The 24,057-nt window shown below is 34.6% G+C and overlaps 2 protein-coding genes across 8 annotated transcripts; both read left to right on the plus strand.

The window, feature by feature from the left end:
* The first annotated feature begins 429 nt into the window (after positions 1-429).
* Positions 430-17,256, plus strand: LOC114283272 (uridine kinase-like protein 3). 3 transcript variants are annotated; one of them, XM_028226087.2, is made up of 15 exons: positions 430-627; positions 1,419-1,599; positions 2,774-2,865; positions 9,363-9,432; positions 10,129-10,247; positions 10,574-10,670; positions 12,266-12,345; positions 13,495-13,689; positions 13,982-14,065; positions 14,158-14,218; positions 14,483-14,543; positions 15,913-16,006; positions 16,169-16,241; positions 16,486-16,568; positions 16,700-17,256. In XM_028226087.2, exons 2-15 carry the CDS (start codon positions 1,440-1,442, stop codon positions 16,877-16,879), a joined length of 1,449 nt encoding a protein of 482 aa, XP_028081888.2. In that variant the 5' UTR covers positions 430-627; positions 1,419-1,439; the 3' UTR covers positions 16,880-17,256. The 3 variants fall into 3 exon arrangements, with proteins under 3 accessions (XP_028081888.2, XP_028081889.2, XP_082740643.1); XM_028226088.2 differs by having other exon boundaries at positions 625-831; XM_082884517.1 differs by lacking the exon at positions 430-627 and adding an exon at positions 932-1,069.
* A 148-nt stretch (positions 17,257-17,404) lies between these two features.
* LOC114283273 (uncharacterized) lies at positions 17,405-20,980 on the plus strand. 5 transcript variants are annotated; one of them, XM_082884516.1, is made up of 3 exons: positions 17,405-19,537; positions 19,807-20,212; positions 20,386-20,980. In XM_082884516.1, exons 1-3 carry the CDS (start codon positions 18,454-18,456, stop codon positions 20,408-20,410), a joined length of 1,515 nt encoding a protein of 504 aa, XP_082740642.1. In that variant the 5' UTR covers positions 17,405-18,453; the 3' UTR covers positions 20,411-20,980. The 5 variants fall into 5 exon arrangements, with proteins under 5 accessions (XP_082740642.1, XP_082740641.1, XP_082740640.1 ...); XM_082884515.1 differs by having other exon boundaries at positions 17,405-19,316; positions 19,452-19,537; positions 19,885-20,980; XM_028226090.2 differs by having other exon boundaries at positions 18,454-19,316; positions 19,452-19,537; positions 19,807-20,980.
* The last annotated feature ends 3,077 nt before the right edge of the window (positions 20,981-24,057 follow it).

Below are 24,057 nucleotides of genomic sequence, written 5' to 3' on the forward strand. Positions count from 1 at the left end.
CCCAAACAAGAAATAAACGCACCATTAATTAAAAACAGATAAATTATAAATATATCCCTTGAAATTTAATTAAAATACAACTCGTCTCCTGTAGTTTTAAAAATTACATTTCTAATTTTATAACAAATCACCTCTTTTATTAATAAATCAACAAGTCAATTAACAGTTTTTAATGATATTAAAAATCTATTTCAATTAATAATTTAGATAATTTTATTATTGTATAGGAGAACAATTATAAATTTTATTTTTTTAATTAATTACGTTAAATATTTTTTTTAATAAAAGGGTATTTATAATTTTTCAAATTATAAGGACAACCTATATTACGAGTGTATTTATAATTTATTCTTAAAAAATATAATAAAATTCAAATAATTTATCAAATTTTTTTATTAAATTTTTCACCTATCACACAATAGAAAATTCAATAAATTATTTGTAACCAAGCATGAATCTCAGGTGAAGAGTCTCCCTCCTGCTCGACTTTTCCTATAAATTCAATTCTCTCTCTAAATCCGCAGCCGTAAACAAATAAAGGAAGAAGGGCCCTAAAGGCGTATATATTTACAATTCCCATACATTTTTCTCGATCAATACCCTCCAAATCTCAAATCCAGTCCCAAAGTATATCCATGATTCTACATTTTGATGCATATATATATATGTGTGTGTGTGTGTGTATGCGTTTATATGTTTAGTCTATGCTGCTTATGGTGATCATTTACATTCGTTATTGCAATTTCAGATTGAACCTTAAGATTGTGATTGCTTATGATCATTCACTCCATTTGATCTACATACTCATTTGAATAGAAACTGGTTTGATTTGTACGTTAGTTGATCTTATATGCGAGAAATAATTCGTTTTCAATATTGTCTGTGTTCGATTATGCATTATTGAGTTTCTTTTCATTGTTATACGATTTGATAAATTGATCAATGTTTTCTTTTTTCTGTAATCTATACATAGGGGAATCCTGAGACTGAGTGAATTTTTTTTTCAAAGAGTAGAGGTGCTTCTTAGTTTGAACTTGATACTAATAGAATTTGGAAGATTATTTTCTGGGTAAGTGCCTCGGGATTTATTTGATGAAAACAGCGGCAATAACAAGGGTTGCCTGCTATTAACTCATTCTCTGATGAATGGTTTTCCTACATCTGAAAAAGTTTTATGTGTAACTCAAAAAACATTGAGTGATGAAATTGTTGCCTTTTATTGCCTGGCTTGACTATTATTGCATTGGAATTGAAAGCTAATGTGGTCAAGATTGAGTGATTCTTGGTAATCAACAAACACTATGACTTATAGTTCTGAGTGATCCTGCTTGAGTGCGAACTACATGCCGTTCTTATTGACTTTGTGAACAGTTAATTCCTTAAACGACTTCACTAACCTTTATTCTTCAAACATGCAGGGTTGTAGGAGGGCTCACGACATGGGTTCTAATTCTAAATCAGTTGTTGATTTCATAGAAACTTCATCAGGGGTTCATTTTTCTGGATTTCACTTGGATCGATTGGAGCCAGGAAATTCAGAGGTGGATCAACCGACAACATCAACAGCTGAACATGTGCATAAGCAACCTTTTTTCATTGGTAAGTTTAGGCACAGCACAGATCATTTTAATCATTCCCTCTTATTGTCTTGTTTGTTGCATCTGGGTTTTCCAGCCTTCAGCGGAGAGGCTGTTTCTGCCACTCAAATCCATGACCACCAGGTCACAAGGGGTAGCTTTACCGCTAAGCTGGCCCTTCAGCCTTCAGGACACTACATAATGAATTTTTTATTTGAACTAATAATTCACCATTGAGCATGAATTTCGAAAATTGAGACGGTAGTCTATTCTTTTAAACTTTTCAGATTAGTTCTTAAATACTCAGCCTAGTGTCTTTGGTTTTATTTGAAGTTTGGGTAATTCTTACAAATCAAGACTATAAAGCAGTACATACTTTCAAATTAAAGATTCTCAAATTTGATTAATATTTGAAATCTGTGCTGAACTGTTTCACCAGAATGTTAGTTTGAATTCTGTGGTCTGATCTGAATCTGAATTTTTCAAAATTCACATTGAATATTTACAAATATTAAAAACTGTGTCTAAAACTACTTGGAATTTCAGTCAGCATCAGTACCTTTCTTCTTTTTTTCTTTCTTGTTCTTATTTTATTTTATGGTAGCACTTTAGTCCATGGTTGTTTTATCCAATTGCCTTTTAAGTCCATTGAAAGTAGAACTAAAATCCTTGGCATGAGAGATTGAGCTGTGGAAATATTGGGAGTATTATTAAGTGTGGCTGAAGGATCAAACTGTTATTGGAGCATGGCTGTACTGTACATGCCACTTGTGGTAAGTGTGGATATACCTGATGGGGTTCAGTATATTGAAGTTGGACATTCTGGACCCAGCTCTATGGAGCCCTTTGGCATGAGACGGCAAATCTAAACATCCAAATTGCAGTCTAAGTGTTCGACTGCTGCACCATATGTCCCCCCCCCCCCCCCCCCCCCCTTTTCTCCCCATTTAAAATTTGCTCAACATCTTTACTTTTTTTGTATTACTTCCAAGAGTTGTTATTGGCCTCTCTTCGGTGATTTGTTCTTAACCTACAGACATATATATTACATCATGAGGGAAATTTGTTCCTTGCTTTTATAAATTATGTTTCTCTCTTTCTATTCGATCCTCTTTTTTGTTTAATTTTTTTTTGAACTTTAAAAGGATCCTCTTTTTTGCTTAATACACGTTTCTATTAAACATTCTGTGGGGCAGGAGTTGCTGGAGGTGCAGCATCGGGAAAGACTACAGTTTGTGATATGATTATCGAGCAGCTTCGTGATCAGCGTGTTGTACTTGTTAACCAGGTACCTTGTTACATCAACTCTTTTAAATTTATGAAATAACCGTGTCGGACACTCAACATAGAGAAAGGTTATATATCCAATATGGTTTGTTGGACATGCACCCAATACTCATGCTTAAAGTCAAGGTAACTATATAACCATGCATTAGACTCCAATTTTTTGCATAAAGTTCCCTACATTAGTTTGTAAATACCACTTTTATTCTAAAAAGATAAATAAATTTCCTACTTGTATGAGATCCAGCCACATCTTAGTGTCCTTGAACATGAGAATTAGATGAACGAGATACTTAAGACACATACCCGCACGCAACATGCCACCTGAGTCCATGTAATATAGACTAGAAGATACGGATACGAGGTACGGATACGATACGATACGGATACGACTATGCAGCAAAACCTAAAAAAGTAAGATACGGGTACGGCTAGGATACGATTGTAAAAAATAAAAAATAAATAAATTATTAGCATTGAGTTACACGTAAGCTCAAGAATGTTGAGAAACCACAGTAACTTTATGATGCAAAATACTAATCTTTAAGAATTATGTATTAATTTAAGGCAGTAGCTAGTTTAGATTTTTAATTTTCAATAGGTCTTGCAAATATTTCATTTCAATATCAAGTCTAATATGTTGATATTATAATATCAAAACAATCCGCAACTTGACCCTATGCTTTTTCCTTTTGCACTAGTCAAAAATATTCTATGCAAGTTTATTTGCTTGTTTATTTATTGATATTTAATTTTACTATTGTTATATTATCTTCTTAATCCTTACTTCTATGTAGTTATAGGAGACATGCATGATACAATGAAGATATTGTCAATTTGACGAATTCTATTACTTTAGCTTACTATGTGTAGCACGTCCGCGAGGAACCCCGCGCTACAGTTCGGACTCGATTTTGTTTGCGGTTCTAAATCTGCACCAAAGAGTCCAAATCCGGCAAATCGTTTTGAGAAACAGATTTTTGAAAATAAGTGCCAAACATGGACTGCTTTGCCAGATACAGAGTCGCCACCTAAATATTTTTTTTATGGGGGAATTTAGGAAACCCTTACTCGGTGCCAAAGGCCACGTGTCCGTCATCATCAAAGTTGCCTCGGCTCGGGAACTTGGGTACGATCGGGGAAGGTCAGCTATGAGCACTCCCTCTCGCCTGGTCCGAAGACCGGCCTCTACTAACCGTGATATTCTGTTTTGAAAACGTTAAGTGCTCTTAAACCGGTTATTAGCCTAGAATTACTATGTTATGTGCACAGCAAACAAGTATAGACTAGATTGCCTAATTTGGGAATAAGCATTGCATATCCGTTTGTTTTTGGAAAATATTTTGGAATTTGCTACTCGCAAGTAGGCTAAAATACGGATTTCAACGAGTTTTTCCAACTCAGACAATCCAACCTTCACTCACAGGCATTCAAACAGTTTATCACATAAGCATCTAGCCACATGGTAATCATATTGTTATGGCAACACTTACACGCATGCGGTATGCTAAAGCATAAATACTTACCGAGTACTCCGAGCCAAAACAAAAAACTAGTTAGCCAACATGCATGGTCCTAGTTCATGTCAAATTAACTAATGCAACACATACATGATGCAATTAGAGTAGGCTCGGCTAACCTAAACATGGCATGTGAAATGCAATCAATTGATGCACGTATTCAATTCGGAATTGAAGTACAAATGCAGTTAGCATGACGCACCGAGCCTGGTGCATGCAAGACAAACGTATGGATGCACGCATGCTAAGCATAAGGTATGCTAAATTAAACATGCCCTAATCTACCATCATAAGCAGGTAAATAAAAGGGGAGAAAGAAGTGGGGGTTGGAAGACATGCACACACTCACCCACACTTATTACACAATTGCCCTCACTCGGAGGGTTCAAATAAATATTACAGTCCGAATAAATAATACATTAATTATTTACAGAATTTCTAATTAATTAATAGAATGAATGCAAAAAAGAAAGGTGGCCACAGCCCCCGCCTCGGGATGCGCGAATGATGCATGCTCGAACTCGTCTCGCCCGGAAAGTCCGTACCATACCACTGCCGCCTCGGTTTACACTGCCCTGCTTCTCTGAAAATTGCCAAAGTCCTGGGACAGGTCCCCTGAACACTGTGAAACACCATCGGCTGAAGGAAATGTCCACCGGCCATTGAAAATATCCATCGGCTGCTGATGAAGTAATCGGCCATTCACCAATGGCCGGTCGGTACTCTATACTGCCGGTCGGCCAAAAATCCCTGCAGAATTTGGTTTTTGACAGCAACAAGGGCAAACAGTGTATGGCATGGAATTTCAAGCAAGTGTATGCATGGCTACTCTCCCAATCATGTAACGGACTCAATGGAGTATGGCCCTTGACCCTCGGGCTATCAATTGTGCATTTGATGCATGATAGCCTAAGGAGCCAAGGTTGCAATTCAATGTAAAAATGCATGCAACACACAAATGAGGACCAAGATCCTATCATGCCAAAGTCAAGGGCCTCGGTGACCGAAGGTTGAGGTGTGTTTTGTCACTCGAAGTACAAACACCCCTCATCCCTCAAGTTTGGTTTGACACCCCAAACCAAACAATGTCATGCGTGTATGCACTTGTGATTCAAGTTATGCAACATGAGGCTAAGATGCAAAACATGTCAAATATGATGCAACCTATCATGTTAAGTATGCAAAGTGCTAATCATATGAGATGCAAATGTAATGCAAACATGGACAAGTATGCCCTAAGGCTAGCATGGGACAACATGTAATGAGCCAAGTAAGTAACAAGCATATGATAAGCATGCAATGGTGGACTTAAACCATAAATGGCAGACCCCAACCTTGCCATAAACAGTGGCCAAAAATGTCCAAAAAAAGTGGACAAACACCCAATGCAAACAAGCATGCCAATAGGCCTAAGGACTAAGGCACAGGGTGGAGCACTTTGCTACCACTAACAAGGCCACTCATGGCATGAACTAAGCAACAAAAAAAAAGGTTTTTAACATGTGAAATGAGTCCCCGCGGCCCCATGATATGGCAGCCCAAATGCTTAAGTATGGTAGCATACATAATGACCACCCTTTAAGGCGCAAAACTACAACACTTCAAGGTAATGAATGAGACGCAAATGATAATGTAAGATCACATTATATGGACCGAAACATGATATTAAATGATGCTGAATGATGATAACAAGCTTATGCTAGGCATGTTGGTGACCCATACAACCAAGGCTTACAAGCCAAAATGCAAAGCAACTATATCAAGTATGCCAAACATGACAAAATCAGTGGCCAACAGACCCTAAGCATGACAAAACATGGCCAAATACTTCACAAGGTTAAGTCAAAACAAGAGGATATGCTAGGCTAAACACATAGCACACTTCTAGGCAATATGGAGAATTACAAAGCAAGTATAAAATGCATGCTAAGGGCTAACAAACCACCATTGGACAGATATATAATATGACCCAAAACAAGCATGCATGTTGCCCTTTTAAACCAAAACAAAGGTAAAAGAAGGACAAAGGGGAGAGGGGTGTCCCTCCCCTACACAAGACTTCAAAGTCACTCCATCACCACTGAAAATCCACTGGATTTCAGTGGTGAGAAGACCAACACAACAAAGTAAACAAAGCTTAAAGAAAAGGGCACTAAAATAGGCCAAAAGAGGCCTAAGGGGAGGAGTTCGACCCCCAATGCCAAAACACCCTTAATGAAAGATGTTAAGCACAAAAATACAAGACTTTTTCATGTTAAACACAAAGCCTAAATCAGCATGCAAGATAGGTAGAAAACTAGTGCAATATTGGGGAAACTAAAGCAAGTGTCTCACCCTTGAAGAAGCCTTGAAGAACAGATGATCCAGCCACTCTCTACTGATCAAAATCAGTCCAAAACCTCAACAAACAACCCTCAATGCCTCTCAATCTTGGAAGCAAGGTGTAATGGCGTGTGTTTTAGTGCAAAAGTAAGGTCAAAATGCACTTTAAGGCTTCCAAACACACCCTAAGGATGAGAGAGAGGGAGATATAGAGAGAGAGGATGATATATCAGATGTATAGATATAGAAGCTATGCTTTTTTGGTCTAAAAGCTCTAACCCTCTACAAAGGGAGAGGGTGAGTGCTTATATAGGCAAAAGGCCAAGACTTAAGCTTCTCAAGGAAGCTAAGGAAAGGGGCAAAGGGTGCAAAAGAGTCTTGGCTTCTTGGAGAAGCTAAAACAGCTGGCCAAGCTTCCCCAAGAAGCTTGGCCAAAGGGTTCAAGCTTCTAGAAGAAAAAGGGGGTCAAAGGTTCACACCAGCCAAAAACTGCACGAGGAGGAGTAATGGTGCATTTCAGCTGGCACAGCTGGCACACACCATGCCTCAAGGGTGCAAAGGAGTCACACCCAGTGTTTTAAAAAGCCCTAGGCGCATCAAGGCGCCAAGGTCACCTGGAGCCTGAGCGCCGAGGCGCGAGGCGAGGCGCGTGCCTCACCAAAGCGAGGCGCAAGTTATAAAAGTTAAGCAAAATATTAATATAACACAATTTTCAACATAGAAAGTATTTAATATGTATATTATTAATTTTTTTAATAAGAAGAGAAGAGAAGAAGAAAAAAAATAATTAATTTTTTTAATATATATATTATTTTATTTATTTATTATATTTTTTACATAATGTGTTTTAATTAATTTTTTTTATTTTATTTTACATACATGTGTTTATTTTTTTATTACTATAAATAAGAATATATTCTATTTTATATATTATATAAGTATATTATATATTATATAATAGATATTATAGGTATTATATAATATTATATATATATATATATGAATCAATTATATATAAGTATATTATATATTATATAATAGGTATCACTTTTTGCTCTCTTTTGACCACATTTGGTCATTTTATATTGAAAAGTTTTGAATCCCTATAGGCATGCCCACAAAAAAAGCACTTTTTTATTTTTTTTTTTCAAAAAAAAAAGAAAAAAAAAGGTAAAGCCCATGAAGTCCGCGCCTCGCGCCTCAAAAAAAAGCCCTCGCCTCAGTACCTAAGTTGCGCCTCGCCTCGACCTGTTCGAGGCGCAAGGCTGCGCCTCACTGCGCCTCGAGCTTAGGCGCTCGCCTAAGCGCGCTTTTTAAAACACTGGTCACACCGGCCAGCAAAAGAGGTCACCGGCAAAACAAAGTGCCGGCCGGCCAAATATAGTGCCGACCGGTCATTGATTTTAAGAAATCATGGCCGGTGGCACCCCTAAACAGCCAGTGATGCTAGGGGAAGGCCGGTGGAATGTGGGGATGGCCAACAAGCCATTCCCCGCCTTTCAAGGCAAAAACACAAGTGTTTGGTGCCAAAACCAAACACTAAACAGTCGAGTTCGGAGATCCTGAGGCAAGGCGCGTGGCCGAGACTTCCGGGAACTCCAAACGAACACAAACATGGATGATCACCGGGTGTTCAAACGGTGACGTCCAAGTCTTGAGGACGGTCAAAAATAGGGTGTCTACACTATGTTATTTTTATAAAAAAAAATTAAGCAAAGTATTGTAAAAATATTCTATTTATCCTCGCAATTATATTATATTATGATGTTATGCAAGAAATGATACAATTCTAATTTCGTAAAAGGAGTAATATGCGACTTGAAGCATTTGATACTTCAAAATTAATTAAGAAGTATCCGATAATATGTGACTTGGAGCATCCGATACTTCAAAACTAAGTATCTGATACTTCAAAATTAATGAAAAATTAATTAAGAAGAATCTGATACTTTTAATAAGTATCTGATACGTATCCATAAGTATCCAATGAGTATTAGTATCCAATACGGATACGTCTTCCTATTTGAAGTTTAGTATTCTCTTTCTTCATTGAGCAAATAGATAAAGTTTGTCGGTATAAGTTTTTCATCGTCATCACCTCCTTTTTCCTCTTTGTATTCTTCTTTTCAGGTTTTTGAATTCTTATTATTTTTCTTCCAATTTTAAGTTTTCGAAAACATGAGTAGATTTTCCAATGTCAATTTTACATTTCTGTTGGATTGAAAATAATGCCCTTTATGTTGAGTCTTATCATAAACTTCCTTTTTACCTGTTTGCTCATGGACACTAATACATGTGGCTGCTGGGGAGTCAGTAACTTTTCCCCCCTAAAGAAATATGTATCTAGTAGACCTTCACTTGTTTTCTCACATTGCTATCATAGTATTATGTATCATCTAATGGCTAAATAGGATTTGTAAAAGAATGACATGCTTGTTAATTGCACAATTCAAGCTGTGCGGAGAACACAGACACCAGTTAATATGGCGCAATTCATATTGACATTTTTTGAATGTCTTATAAATGCTATGGATTTGAAGTTTCATCTACATTCGTTCCCTGCCAAAATTGACAACATATATGTGCCATCTTTGATTTATTTGATGAGGTGATCTATTTTTCCTTGCAAATAAATATCTTCCTATGGATGATTTGGCAGGATTCCTTTTATCACAATTTGACTCCAGAGGAACTTACAACAGTTCATGAATACAACTTTGACCACCCTGGTCAGTTCTGTATCTTGACTTTTAATATTTCATCATTTGGTATTGCTTATTTTGTGAAAAAAGTTTCAACTGATTTTTCAGTTTCTTCTTAATCCCAAAGAAAATGTTTTCCTCTTAATTGTTTGTAAAGAATGTAAGCTTATGAAAATATACATCTAGATTACTACTCACTTTGTTAGTAAGAACTATATTTTTATTTATCAACTGGCTGTCACATTGGGCACGTTATGCTGTTTTGTCATTGGACAGTTTTTTGAATTCTTTGCTTGGTTTCTGTGCTCTTGGTTGGATAAGTTAATTTACTTCTCAAATTTAAATTAAAATTTGAAGTTACAACCTGTGGCATGTGGAATTTTCCATTCAAGTTTCTGTCTTCTTTTTGCTTCCATTTTTTTAATTACTTTTTCCTGTTTTCTTGCTGATCATTAATTTGGAACTTGAAGACTGGATCACATTGATTTGGACACTTTACATCTCGAAGCTTCGGGGATATTCATTTCCTGGACCACTAACATGTTATTTGGTTGTGACGAAGTTCCAAAAGCTTGTAATTAAGTCCTTAATTTGAAAGTAAGCATGTAATAAATGTTCACCTTGTGCTAGTAACTCATGTAACTCAAATCAGCTGCATGCTGGAGGTTTTTGTTTTAATGGTTTTATTGCTTTTTTTAATATGTAAATTCTTCACTTCATCAGATGCATTTGACACTGAACAATTATTATGTGCTATGGAGAAGTTGAAGCATGGGCAAGAAGTAGATATTCCAAAGTATGATTTCAAGAGTTACAAAAGCGACGTGTTTCCAGCTCGAAGGGTACAATTCTCTAAACACGGAGAATAAGAAACATGTGATTGAGTATATAGATGATGTTATTTAATGAATCTGCTTTGATTTATTTTTCTATTATTTTACATCCATGATGTGGTATACATGCCCATATTGTGCAACCCAAATCATGTTATTGTACAAGTTTATTGTATAACTGGTCTTGTTTTGGTGCTTTAGTGAACCTTTACCTTCTTAGGTTGTAACTGATGGAATCTCATGTACCAGTTATCCTCATTTTTTTTTTGGATAAATACAGTTATCCTCATGTTTTATCTCCAACACCAACTACTGCTGCTCTGAAATTTTGCCAGGTGAATCCTTCAGATGTAATATTATTGGAAGGCATACTGATTTTCCATGATCCTCGTGTCCGGGATATAATGAATATGAAGATTTTTGTTGATACAGGTTCGTTCTTCCTTTTTTCATGCTCAGACACCTTATTTCCTTAGCTTCTCATATTTGACTACTGGCTCTATGTCATGTTGGAATTAATTGCACAACCCAAGATATATTATTTACAATATTTGCATTTGTTTTAGGGAATTAGTGTGGTTTTATAGTTTGATTGTTTTCATATTTTGAAGTTTATTTTTTTTTCTTATTTTTGTTTATAAGAGATTGTAGAGGACTTTTAATCACTAGGTACCCTCTTGAAATGGTCACATGGGTATTGTTTGGGCAAGCGGCATGGTTTACAGATGGATTCTTGATATGAGATCACATGCAACTTTGCAATGAGGGGAATTCAGTTGTGTAAACTTGAACAGTGATAACTGATTGAATCTTTTCTGGCTTCTATCACATCCGTTTTTAAATACTTAGGGCATTTGGTTGTGCTTTCATTTTTTTGTGTTTTGGGAAAAAAAAACTTTTTGGTGTTTCCTAAAAAGTGTTTGTTTTAGACAATTTTCCCCAAAACAGCTTTCGGAAACAGTTCTCCAAACAAGTTTTCTGTGTTTTCTGAAAAATGAATACATAAAATAAGAAACAAAAACACAACCAAACAGGCCCTTAGTGTCCCAGCAGATTTGTCTGCCAAAAGTCAAAGAAAGTGATATGCTGGCTTTGGCCTTGTATCTATTTTGACTATTTTATATAGCAAATATGATCCACCTTAGTGTCCCAACAAATATGATCCACCTTCTCCAAATATAAGAAGTCCATTGAATAGTGTGGTCTCACCAATGAAGAGTGCTAGGACTGGTAGATTTCGTACAGTTTTACATGTACAATTGAAGGTTAAATTATTTTGTGATCAATTCATATTGTGCATTACAATTGAGTGTTTGCTTGTATGGGTCTTTGAACTCTAGATGCTCACAACATCATATAGGAAGCCTTTACATACTTGCCTTCTGCGAAGGATCTCAAATCCTTAGTACTAAACAAATTTATATTACGAACTTCTTTGACACGTAAGCATATAGTTTTAGGGTGTACTGACGAATATCTTTCACGTTTGCCACTTTCACTAGGCACGATTCCCTGATGAGAAAGGTTGTGCCTCAGCTAGAGGCCAGCCTTATGGCATAGGCATCATGTGCCTTTTATTATTGGCCAAATCGTAGTTCTTTTCCTTTTGAATTCTCTTTGTTCTGTCACTATTTTCGTCTGCAGTGTGCGTATTTCAGTTTGTAAAAGATATAAATGCAATCGTATTTTTTTGCTACCTGTTATTACATTGAGATTCTATTTTTACTAAATGGCCACATCTTTTTCCACTACTCGGTGAATGAGCCCTAATGTATTTTTTGACCCCTTATTCCCTGCATGACCAAATTTTTTCTTCCACTGCTCTTGTTGCAATTTTTTTGAGTGCTTTATTATCTTTGTTCATTAAAATCGAAGTACTTTTCTTGCCATTTCTCTTGAACAATGGCTTGAAATTAGAATTGAGGTATGAAGAGCTATTTTATCATGCAACATGTAGGTCACTTCGTAGTTTTAGTAAGTTGGACTGTTACAGTTATGATCTTCACATTTGAAAATTTTCAGCACAGATGCTGATGTACGCCTGGCGAGGAGAATAAGGCGTGACATAGTTGAGAAAGGTAGAGATATCAACATGGTACTTGATCAGGTTAGCAGATTTTTTCTTCTTCTTTTGAGTCTAGTCTTGAGTTTAAATGTATGATCTTAGATTTATTTAGATTTAAAATGACAGTCATCCCATATGACCAGATTTGGGTGAGTATGAGTATTCAGAAATCCATGAGAAGTTACTTGAAATGGAAAATCAAGAAAATATGGGAGGAACTTTGAACAATATGGCCATAATATGGCAAGAATATGGTGAAAATAAAAATACATGAGTGACTAATGGATACTTTTTTATAGCTATCTGTGTGTTCATTCATATATATTACTTTCATGTAAACATGTATGAGCTCTGCCTGTAAACTTTGATTCAATATCTAAATATTTCAGTCATAATGGTATATCATATTTAAATAAGGCAGCTTAGTGGAGAAAGTGATGACAAGCTTTTTACATTTTAGAAGTAGGCTGTGGAGTTGAGACTTAGGGATTGGAAGTTTTATAAAAGCTTAATTCTATATGAGTTAAGTAGGGAATCATATGTTAAGTTTCACTGTTCAACAGGTTATACTGTATAACCACTCTGGTGAACTTTGCCCTTAGATTAATCTGTGTCTCAGGATTGGTGAAAGATATGCAACTTCATTGTTTTAACATTATTTATTAACTACAATTTCAAAATTCCCCTTCTTGCCTTAGTTATTTAGCACTATTTTACTTGAATCAAGCTAAAAAATGCTAGTTCTTTTTTCCATACTTCATCATCTAGCCTTTTATGCACTTGCTTCTGTTTCTTTGTCTTTGTTTCACATTGACACAATACCATTTTGGTGTTCCCCCTTTTTTTGAGACTCACCAATATTTTCTGTGCCAAAATTACCCTAAGGAAGCTTGTATATGGTTTAAATGATTTCTATCTTCGTTTGTTAAAGGAGCAAATATGGAAAATGAGTCACCCTTAATTAACTCTCATGTCTCCCAAGTTTTAGCAACTTCTTTAGTTTTTGATTCCTCAGCCCTCTCTCAACTGCTTCGTTTTCTATTCTTCAGATTCAGTCTAACAATTAGGGTTTGGTCTCCTAAGATTTGTGTAACACACTGCCACACTTATCAAGTGTGCACACACTCTTGTTTATATTGATTTAGTAATTTTTGAGTTTATCTATTTCTTAAAATTTTATTTTTGATGCAGTACTCAAAATTTGTGAAGCCTGCTTTTGATGATTTTATACTTCCAACGAAGAAGTATGCAGACATTATCATTCCCCGTGGTGGAGACAATCATGTAGCTGTTGATTTGATTGTCCAACATATCCGTACAAAACTGGGTCAACATGATCTTTGTAAAATATATCCTAATCTTTATGTCATTCAGTCAACTTTTCAGGTACTGCTTTTCTTGCCCTATTAGCTAATTTAGTTCATGCACTTGTGTACTTTATCAGTCCCGCAGGGCTATATTTTTGCAGTTCTATACTTTTATTTAGTTTTATGCTTGATAGCCTCAAATTAGTATATGATCTTTTGGGATCAATTCACTACAGTTATTTTCTTTTCTGCATAAAATGAAAATAAGAGCTTCTGTTCGTAAATTTTGTGAAAAATGTTGCACTAATCTGTAGGTGGGGGAGGTTCATCTCATTTTATTTGCTTCTTATATTTTTGCTTGTTTCATCCAGATACGGGGCATGCATACACTTATACGTGATGCTCAAACAACAAAACATGACTTTGTTTTTTATGCTGATCGGTTAATTCGTTTGGTGGGTATTTGTTACTGTGAGATGGGTCCATTTAATAGTTCCTGATTACATAATTAGGACTTAACTCGGCAATTTTATCCCATCTCACCCAGGTTGTTGAGCATGGCCTGGGACATCTGCCATTTACAGAAAAGCAGGTGATCACTCCAACTGGTAAGCTGTTGTTACTTAATTATCCTATATTTGCCATTATGCATGGCCTTTAAATTTTTTTTATTTTTGAAATGGAAGGCCTTTAAATTTCTTTTACAGCCATGTTAAAGTACTTAAAAAAATGTTGTCCATATTCTGCCTGCTTATATGTGAGTTTGACCCCGATGTGTTCTGTTTTGCATGGGTAGCATTTATTATTTATGTGGCCTGCAAGTATTATCACTAATTTGTTGTTTTTGTGACATTTACTTCTGTGTTAATCAGGTTCTGTATATACTGGTGTGGATTTCTGTAAAAGGTTATGCGGTGTCTCCGTAATTAGGAGGTACTTTTAATTTCTGGCATCAATATTGGAGGTGCTGAATTAAGATTTTTTATTTGTTTATGTTAATGACTTTTCCCTATACATGGAACTCAGACAAACTGTGCACATCCAAACATACAAAATGTAGCAAGCATGCTTCTATGTGATATATATATGGTTGTGTATATATAGACAATGGGGTTATATATTACTAAATCATATACAAAATCAGAGAGCGTTTGGCATTTTTGTACTGATATGCTTTGTCATCTTGGTATGCCTGTATACCACCCTGTTATGCTTTGTCACCTTGCACCTTCTACCACCTGTCCAATGACAATCTAAAATGACAATTACTCATATATCTGCTATAGTTCTATTGCCATATTTGGCACCATCTCCACTGCATATGCATGCATCTAGTTTAGCTTCAACACGGAAAATTGAATTTTTTTTTTAATTATTAAACATATATAACAGACTTAGAACAATAACAAATGAACACATTTTGCTTTTCTTATTGTGGGTTTGGAGTTAGATTCTGCAAGCTCTATTTTATTAATTATGTTGAGAAAAAAATGATGAATGAGATGATCTTTTAATTATTGCATGAAATTGTGGAGTTGGTTCTAGTTTCTGCCTAGAGAGTGGTGACTAGGCCAAATCTTGATTCCTTATTGCCAATTTAAATATTACCAACCTCGGACAATTAATGAATTACAATGTTATGATGGTCCAATCAAGTCATTCACACACAAATCACGTAAACATAAAGAAGGAAAGCGATTTAACATGAAACTTAACTTGCTTAGGACATTGGGTCTCCCTATTGCATGATTCTGTTAAACATTCTTGAGAAAGTATTTAGTTGATTTCGTTAGGCCCTGCTGTGGAGAAGATTGATGATGTTAATATGTTAGCATATTAGAGATTATTATACTCATCAAAAGATAGAAAAAAAGAGAAGAGATTCTTATAGCATGAAATCAATTTTTTTTGGGGGGAGAATTGAAATCAAATTTCTTTTGCTGAACTAAATCAAAATTTAGTAGTTATGAATGATATTTGGTTTTTCATTCCCCCTCTTTTTGTTCTTGTCCTATTTGTCTTCATAGAAGAAAATTAAGTTTAAGCTTTCGTTTGGGATGTGAGTTGGCTTTTTGGTTATTTTAGTATGAGGCTAAAAAGTCTCGTTTGGGATAGGTTTTTTGGCTTTTTTGACTTTTGTGAGAGAAAAAATGAAATGATTATGGTTTGGATGTGACATTTTATCGTATTAGCTTTTTAGCCTATTTGTTTTTTTGTGAGTATTTTAGCCCATAATCAACACGCCAAACATAAATGCACATTTGGAGTCATGTAATTACTCAAATATCATTTACTGTGATAGTGGTGAGAGTATGGAGAATGCTTTGCGGGCATGTTGTAAAGGTATTAAGATTGGAAAGATTCTGATTCATAGAGAAGGTGACAATGGACAACAGGTTTGCATCTCTCTCTCCACCAACCCCCCCCCCCCCCCCCCCCTTTCTTCTCTCTCTATATATATCTGTGTGTGTGTGTGCGCACGAGATGTGCACGTGTGCTTCTGTATTCTTGTTTCCTAATCCTTTGACTGTTATCCTGATGCTTCAATTGCTAAGCAGCTGATATATGAAAAATTGCCGAAGGACATCTCAGATAGGCATGTGCTACTTTTGGATCCTATCCTAGGCACAGGTTTGTCTGTTCTCATGGTGGAAAATTTCTCGTCAAACTGGTCTTATTTTTGTTTAATATCTGTAGATATCCACACACACACACACACACACACACACACACATATATATATTTGTGCACATATACAAGTGTACTTGTTGAAAAAATAACAAAAGAAATAAAACATTCACCCAGCTGTCATGGGAAAGAGTGCTCATTGTCCCCAACCCTTGTCCATCCATTCTAATTATTAAACCATTCTTAGGGAATTCGGCTGTTCAAGCTATTTCTTTACTGATAAAGAAGGGTGTTCCAGAGTCCAACATCATATTCCTTAATCTCATATCCGTAAGTTAATTAGCCCCTTGCTTTATTCACCCTTTATTACAAATTCATTTTTACTTCACTAATGTTGAATTGCCGCAGAAGGTATGGTATGATTTTCAATGTTTTTTTTTTCTTCTCCTTAATGTCACCAGGCACCTCAAGGAGTTCACGTGGTTTGCAAACGCTTCCCCAGAATAAAGATCGTGACCTCGGAGATTGAAATTGGTTTGAATAAAGATTACCGTGTTATCCCTGGCATGGGTGAATTTGGAGACCGATATTTTTGCACAGATGATGATCACCAACAATCGGTGGTTCCTCCTCTACAGTAGTTCAATTAGGGGAGTTTTTTTTAATGTTATATTGTTCCATTCATCCTCTACAATGTTGCCCAGTGATCATTAACAGAGAGTTACATAGTGAGCCGAACTTGTTTGACCAATAATGTGTGTTTTGGCAGTGGACATTATCAGTTTTTCATATGGTTAAACCCAAGGATGGGTTGGGTTAAATGTAAGCTTTGTGTTGGGACGATATGGGTTGACTATTGAAAATCCAACCCAACCCAACTAGTGGAGAGTCAGTCCGTCTTTGTGTTAAAAAGGGGATGGATCCTGGGCTATGGAGTTGGGTTGGGTTGGTGTACCTCTACCATTATGGTTGGTTTTTTTTTTTTTTTTTTATCAATAGAAATTTCCATTAAAGTAAAGATTGCCAACTGCACTTTTGGTTGTCGAATTGTGTACTGTTTGGTGATTCACTCAAATGTCCAATTCAAGTGGTTTACCCAAATTTACTCAAACGGTGATATGAAATACTCCAATACTAGAAGTTTGACTTTTAAAAAAAATTCTCATCATAGTGTAGGAATGACATTTGCATCAAGATTGAAGCATTCTTCATTTGAATAAAGAAATGGACAAAATTGGATTGGGTATGATTGGAGATGAGTTTGAGTTAAGAAATGAAGAAGGGTTTGGAGCGTTTGTTATTCAAATTTAAATTTGAGTCAATAATTAGTTAAGAAATGGGGATTTTAGTAAAAAAATTAGACTTCTGAATTCCGGTGAGTTAATCAAAAGTAAATGAGTTTTTTATTGGCCGGTCCTGAGTTTTTCACTTATTCCCCTCTTAGTCTTGACTTTTGATCTTGTGCACCAATAGGTCCTAAGACTTATTTTTTGGTACCGTTTTACCCCTCTTTTGTTCTGGCGCGTTTCTGTTTGGATTTTCCATCAAAATATTGTGTTTGTGATTTGGATTTCTGTGGAACTTCACGATTTGCTGCTGTATCTTCGCGATTTGTGGAGCTTCGTGATTTTTGATTTCGCGATTTGTGGAGCTTCGTGATTTTTGATTTCGCGATTTGTGGAGCTTCGCGATTTGTGATTTGCGATTGCGTGTTTGGTGATTCTTCTTATTTGCGATTTCGCGTTTGGTGTGTAGCTACATTTTCTGATTTGTGGTGTTGTGGAGTTAGGTCGACTGGTATGTTTGATTTTGATTTCAATTTCAATGTTTTGGTTCTTTTTAGTTTGAGTTGGTGATTTTGATTTTGTGATGATATTGTTGTTACTCTGTTGTTTCTGTTGCGATTGAATTTGTGTTTTGATCATGATATTGAAAGTTTTGAGATATGTATTTGTTGATTGAATTTTAGATTTTTTTTTTTTTTTTGTTACGAAATTGTGTTGATTAAACACAAGTGTTGGTTTGTTATTTTATACAGTGATAATTTTATCACTGTGTATTTTGAGGGTAATGTTGGATTAACTTTTTCAACAGTGATAAATTTATGAGTGAGTATGGGAATAGGAGATAATTTTATCACTGTATTTGATTTTGTTTTAGGGTGTTTGAGTTGTTTTCTGAAATGTAATTGTTGTTTGTTGCAGGATTTATAGTGATGGAGAATTATTTGTTTCTTATGTGCAAGTTTAGAGGTGTGACATTGGTTATCAAGTATAATGATAGATTTAATTTCAAGGATTTAGTATATAAATTGTGTGCAAAGTGGAGTGAGTTAGTTGGTAGTTCTTTGAATATATCGTATTCAATGGCTGGACATTCTTCTTGTGGTCTAGAAAGTGAAGAGGATTTGGAGGTTATGGTTGGACTGGCACTTTCTTGTGATATTCATCGTATTGATGTTTTTGTAAAGTGTTGTTCTTTGGGTGAAGGTTATATAATTTGCGATGGTGAAGCTAGTAGTAGTAGTAGTAGTGTTGTTTGTGAAACTGATTTTTTGCCTTCATTGTATTCAAATCAACGGAAACCTTTGCTCTCCGATGGGTGGGTTAATTGTATGAAAGGAGTGGGACAAAGGTTTGCTCAAGGAGTTGTTGAATTTCGAGATGCGTTGTCAAAGTATTCTATTAATTCCGATTTTAATTTTGATTTTGTTAAGAATGAAAAGGATCGTGTCACTGTTCATTGTAAGAGAATGGCTGATTTGGGATGTTTATGGAGCGTGCATGTTAGAGTGAAAAATTATAGTAAAACTTTTGTTATTAAACAATTTGATGATGTTCATACTTGTGGATCTTCTTTTCGTACAATTAAACATGCTATGATGACTTCAAGTATGATTGGTGGGCTAATTTCTAGTGATATTCGTAACAAGGCTTTGACATCAGTTAGTGAGGTGGTTTGTAATTTCAAGGACTATTATGGAACAAAAGTTTCTTATCGGCGAGCTTGGATGGGTGTTGAAAAAGCAAGGGGTCTTGTTTTTTGTGACTATTCATCATCATTTGACGATCTTCGTTGGTATGTTGATGCTGCTAATGCTTGCAATCCGGGGAGTGTTTTTGATATGGAATTTGATATTGATAGTAAAGGAAGACATTTCAAATGCTTGTTTTTCGCTTTTGAGGCATGTATTAATGGTTTCAAGTATTGTAGGCCTGTGTTGATGCTTGACGGAACTTTTTTGAAAGGAAGACGCAAAGGTTGTTTATTGGCTGCTACGGCGAAAGATGGTAACCAAGGTATATTTTGTGTTTATGTGTTATTATTATTGAAATAGTGATAATTCTATCATTTTTGTTACTGGAGAGTGTTGATAATTGAGTATGGTCAATCTATTAGTAATAAATTTATGCTGTATACTTTTTGTTAAATTTTTATATTTATATAGTGATAAATTTATCTATGGCTATTGCTATATGTTATATACTTTGTGTTTTGATTTTCTTTTTGTAATCTTTTTAATTTGTTACTAATAACTTGTATATATATATATATATTTTGTTTGTAGGTTTGTATCCGTTATGTTTTGTGATTATTGATGGTGAAAGTTATGACAGTTGGCATTGGTTCTTGTTAAAGTTATTAGGTATTTTGACTCCGGAGAGGGATATTGCGTTTGTTACTGATCGACATGGAGGTTTGCTGAAAGCTTTAGCTGAGGTCTTTCCATTTTCTTGTCATTCTTTTTGTCTAATGCATTTGAAGACAAACTTGAAGACTTATTTGTCAGTGAAGAGTCGTGAATCAAAAGAGTATTTGCTTACTCTTTTTAGTAGATGTGCATATGCTTCTACTATTGAGTTGTTTAATGAGCTATTTGAAGAATTTAAGGGTCGTTGTGGTCGCAGTGTTAAGAGGTTTCTTGAGGATTTGCCTAATGAGTGTTGGTGTAACGCTTATTTTCAAAGCAAGAGGTATGGTGAAATGTGCACAAATGCTGCAAAATCTTTTAATTCATGGATTAGGGATGAACGCCATTTGTTTTCAACTAGTCTTGTTGATGCTATACGGGTGAAACTAATGGAGCAATTTTCAAGAAGGAGAGAAGTTGGGAATAAGTGGAATCGTATTGTTTGTTCTTTTGCAGAGAAAAAGTTGGAAGAAGCTTTTAATGATACAAAATCATGGATAGTTAAGAAATGTAGCGATGACATTTATGAAATCCAATTGGATCATTCAATTATGGTTGATATTGGGAAACGTTGTTGTTCTTGTCGATTGTGGGAAATTGATTCTTTTCCTTGCAAACATGGTTTTTGTGCTATAAAGAGGAGTGGGAAGGATCTGAATTGCTTTCTTGATGATTATTACCGTGTTAGTAGTTATTGTGATTCTTATTCACATTCTATCTATCCAGTTCCTAATATGTGGAAGCCAAATGTAGTTGTTGATGATGACGTTGTTTTACCTCCTTTTTGTAAGAGACCTGCTGGACGTCCAAGAACGAAGAGAATACCTTCTAACGGCGAAATCAAGAGAATTAAATGCAGTAGGTGTGGAAAGATGGGAACTCATAATCGGAAGACATGTAAACAAGCTTTGTTTTAGTTGTATTGATTTTAATTGAATTACTTTGTTTGAGAGTTGAGAGGTGCTACTTGTATTGAATGATTGAGTATTTTTTGAAAGATGTATCATTTTGGTACTCGCATTGAATGATTGAGGAATTTGTTGATCAGAAATTATATTTTTTGCTGATATTTTTACAGGATTAAGTCTCACATATTTATGTTATTTGATTTGGGTTAAATGTAGTTGCTTTTTTTTGGTGTTTTATAAAGTGATAAATTTATCACTGGTTGGTTTGGACAAGTTGATGAATTATTATTTTTTTTAAGAATGATAAATGTACCATTAATGTGGTTCTTGAATTTTGTTACTTTGAAGAATGATAAATTTATCACTTATTGTGTGGGAAGAGTTGATGGTTTATTACATTTATGTCAGTGGTTGATAAATTTATCACTATCATATCCAAGCAAATGTTCTTTTCTTCAGTGATAAATTTATCATTGTATAGAGTTATCTAGTTTTCCCAGGAAAAATTTCCACAATACAAAGGTGTAGATCAAATCTCTAGAATACATAATTGCATATCTGTTGTGTTAACTGCTTTAAAAAGCAAAATTTTTTAAATCAACTACCATGTTTATTTGGTTTAGCAATAAGTTCTTAGTCTGCATACTGTTTTGTGGTCACTCAGAAACTAGCTTTGGATGTTTGAGTTGTTTAACTGAAGTATCAAATGGTTTTGATTATTCAGAAATCACCAAGGATGGCATGTTCTTACATTCATTATCAAAGTTGGGAATATCTACAAATTGTAACAGTATTTTAATTTTCAATTTGGACAATGTAATAGTGCTTGTGTTTTAATTTTTAATTAGGTAAATTTTTTATTATTTTTTATAGTGTTTTGTTTACTTGAATTGGGGAAAAAGAATGAGAGGAGAGTCGCTGGTTTTTTCGTTTGAACATTGGTAAATTTATTAGTGTTAACAGTGATAAATTTGTTGAAACAGTGATAAATTTATCAGGGTAAACAAAACACTATAAAAAATAAACTTATCAGTATAGTGACTCCAAACCTGTTATTAACCTTTAAATTCAATACTCAGATTAGAATCAATTTTTTGAATGAAATTTGGATAACAAGACTGATATGAAAAACCAGGTCTGGTAACGATATGGCTAAAAAAGACTGAATGTTTCATTGAAGCAAATTTGAGATTGTAACAAGCAAGCATTGTCCATAACTTTGACATTGTAACAACCAAGCATTGTCCATAACTTTGACATTGTAACAACCAAGCATTGTAATATTCATTGGATTAAAGTAAGAACCAAAATCATCAAAATACAGGTAAGACTGTAACATATCAAAATACAGGTAACACTGTCCGTTTGTTTTCTTCTATTCCAGATGTGTTGATTATTGCAAAGGCAAGTCATCAATGTTTTGATCAGGTATTTGTCATTGAGCAGCTTGTTGGTCAGTTAAGAAGACAGTTAACATATCAGCTCTCAGTTGATTGCATTCTTCCTTGGTAAAAGTAGGCATTATGTTTTTATTGGAAACATATTTCCTTATGATGTAGCAAATAAGGATTCCGCAATCAAGCCTACAAAAACATTTTGAAAACAAAATATTATAATTTGGTTTTGTTGCTTTTTTTTTTTAATAATAGTGTTTTGTTATTGATAAACTTACGATATGTCATCTTGTTGTGGGCTGCTCATATTTAATTAAATCTCTTCTTTTAACCTTGTTTTCACTCAATGTATCAACCAGAAGTGAAAAAGGTGTCTTTCTCAATACTGTCAAATGCTCCTCTCTGAGTTTTGTTGTCTTGAAAAATTTGATAAGAGATTGAATGTTGGAACGGTAGACATACTTTGCTTCATTATCATGTATCTGTTCAGTCCTAGTTTTTCTTCCATCAATTTTTTTCTTCCCTCTTGGTTTGTGGAGCTCTGTAGGTTGTTTCAGTTGTTCCTGTTTGGGCTCCTCATTGTCAATGTTAGATTCAGGTTTAACTTTTAGTTGATTTTCACTTTCATGTGTTGTTGGCTCTATAAGAAACTCAACTTTTTCAATCTTTTTCTTCTTTGAGAAACTTGTTTCTCGACGACGTAATCTTTTATAATGGCTGGCAACATCTGTACAAAAACATTGAGCATGAATATTAAAAATTAAGAAGAATTTTATCACTGAACTAGGCAAACTAAGTAGAATTTATCAATCTATTATGCAAATTAAGCAAATATATAACTGTGTAACAAAGTTTAGATTCCAAATTGCAAAAGAACATGAAGTATCATGATGAAGATGAGAACAATTGTATAGCAAATTTTATCACTGAATTAGCAAAAGTAAGAAAATGTATCATTGTATAGCAAATGAACATAAAGGTATGATTGTTATGATGTTGAATATCACTCATAAATTAATACTGTATGGTACAGATTTAAAATAGCTTCAAGTCAAATTTTATCACTCAATTATAATTATGAAAGAAGAAGGGAAGCAAATCCATCGTTATAACAAATTTTATCACTCAATTAGGAAAATTAAACAAATCTGTCAATCTTATAACAAATTTTCTCACTGATTCGGGCAAAGTAAGCAAATCTGGCATTGTATAGCAAATTTTATCACTGAATTAACAAAAATAAGCAAATCCATCATTGTATAGGAAATGAACATGAAAATGTGATTATTATGAAGTTGAATATCGCTCATAAATTAATACTGTATGGTACAGATTAGAAATAGCTTTAAGTCGAATTGTATCACTCAATTATAGTTATGAGAGAAGACGGGAGGCAAATCTATCATTATAACAAATTTTATCACTGAATTAGAAAAATTAAGCAAATCTATTATTGTTGTAGCAAATTTTATCATTTAATTGGGCAAAGTAAGCAAATCTGTTATTGTATATCAAATTTTATCACTGAATTAGCAAAAGTAAGCAAATCCATCATTGTATAGCAAATGAACATAAAGATATGATTATTATTGAAAATAGTTTCAAGTCGAATTTTATTACTCAATTATAGTTATGAAAGAAGAAGGGAATCAAATCCGTAGTTATGAAATAAGAAGAGAAGTAAATCCATCATTATAACAAATTTTATCACTAAACTAGGAAAATTAAACAAACCTACCATTCTTATAGCAATTTTTCTCACAGAATTGGGAAAAGTAATGAAATCTGTTATTGTATATCAAATTTTATCACTGAATTAGCAAAAG

The sequence above is a fragment of the Camellia sinensis genome, chromosome 8 (genome assembly GCF_055761805.1).
Source record: "Camellia sinensis isolate YWXY chromosome 8, ASM5576180v1, whole genome shotgun sequence".
NCBI lineage: Eukaryota > Viridiplantae > Streptophyta > Magnoliopsida > Ericales > Theaceae > Camellia > Camellia sinensis.

Coding starts and splice junctions, on each gene's coding strand:
- LOC114283273 (XM_028226089.2), top strand. CDS start 18,454: ATGGAGAATTATTTGTTTCTTATGTGCAAGTTTAGAGGTGTGACATTG. Junction 19,538..19,806: donor GGCGAAAGATGGTAACCAAG/GTATATTTTGTG, acceptor TTTTGTTTGTAG/GTTTGTATCCGTTATGTTTT.
- LOC114283272 (XM_028226087.2), top strand. CDS start 1,440: ATGGGTTCTAATTCTAAATCAGTTGTTGATTTCATAGAAACTTCATCA. Junction 2,866..9,362: donor GTGTTGTACTTGTTAACCAG/GTACCTTGTTAC, acceptor ATGATTTGGCAG/GATTCCTTTTATCACAATTT. Junction 13,690..13,981: donor TCATTCAGTCAACTTTTCAG/GTACTGCTTTTC, acceptor TGTTTCATCCAG/ATACGGGGCATGCATACACT.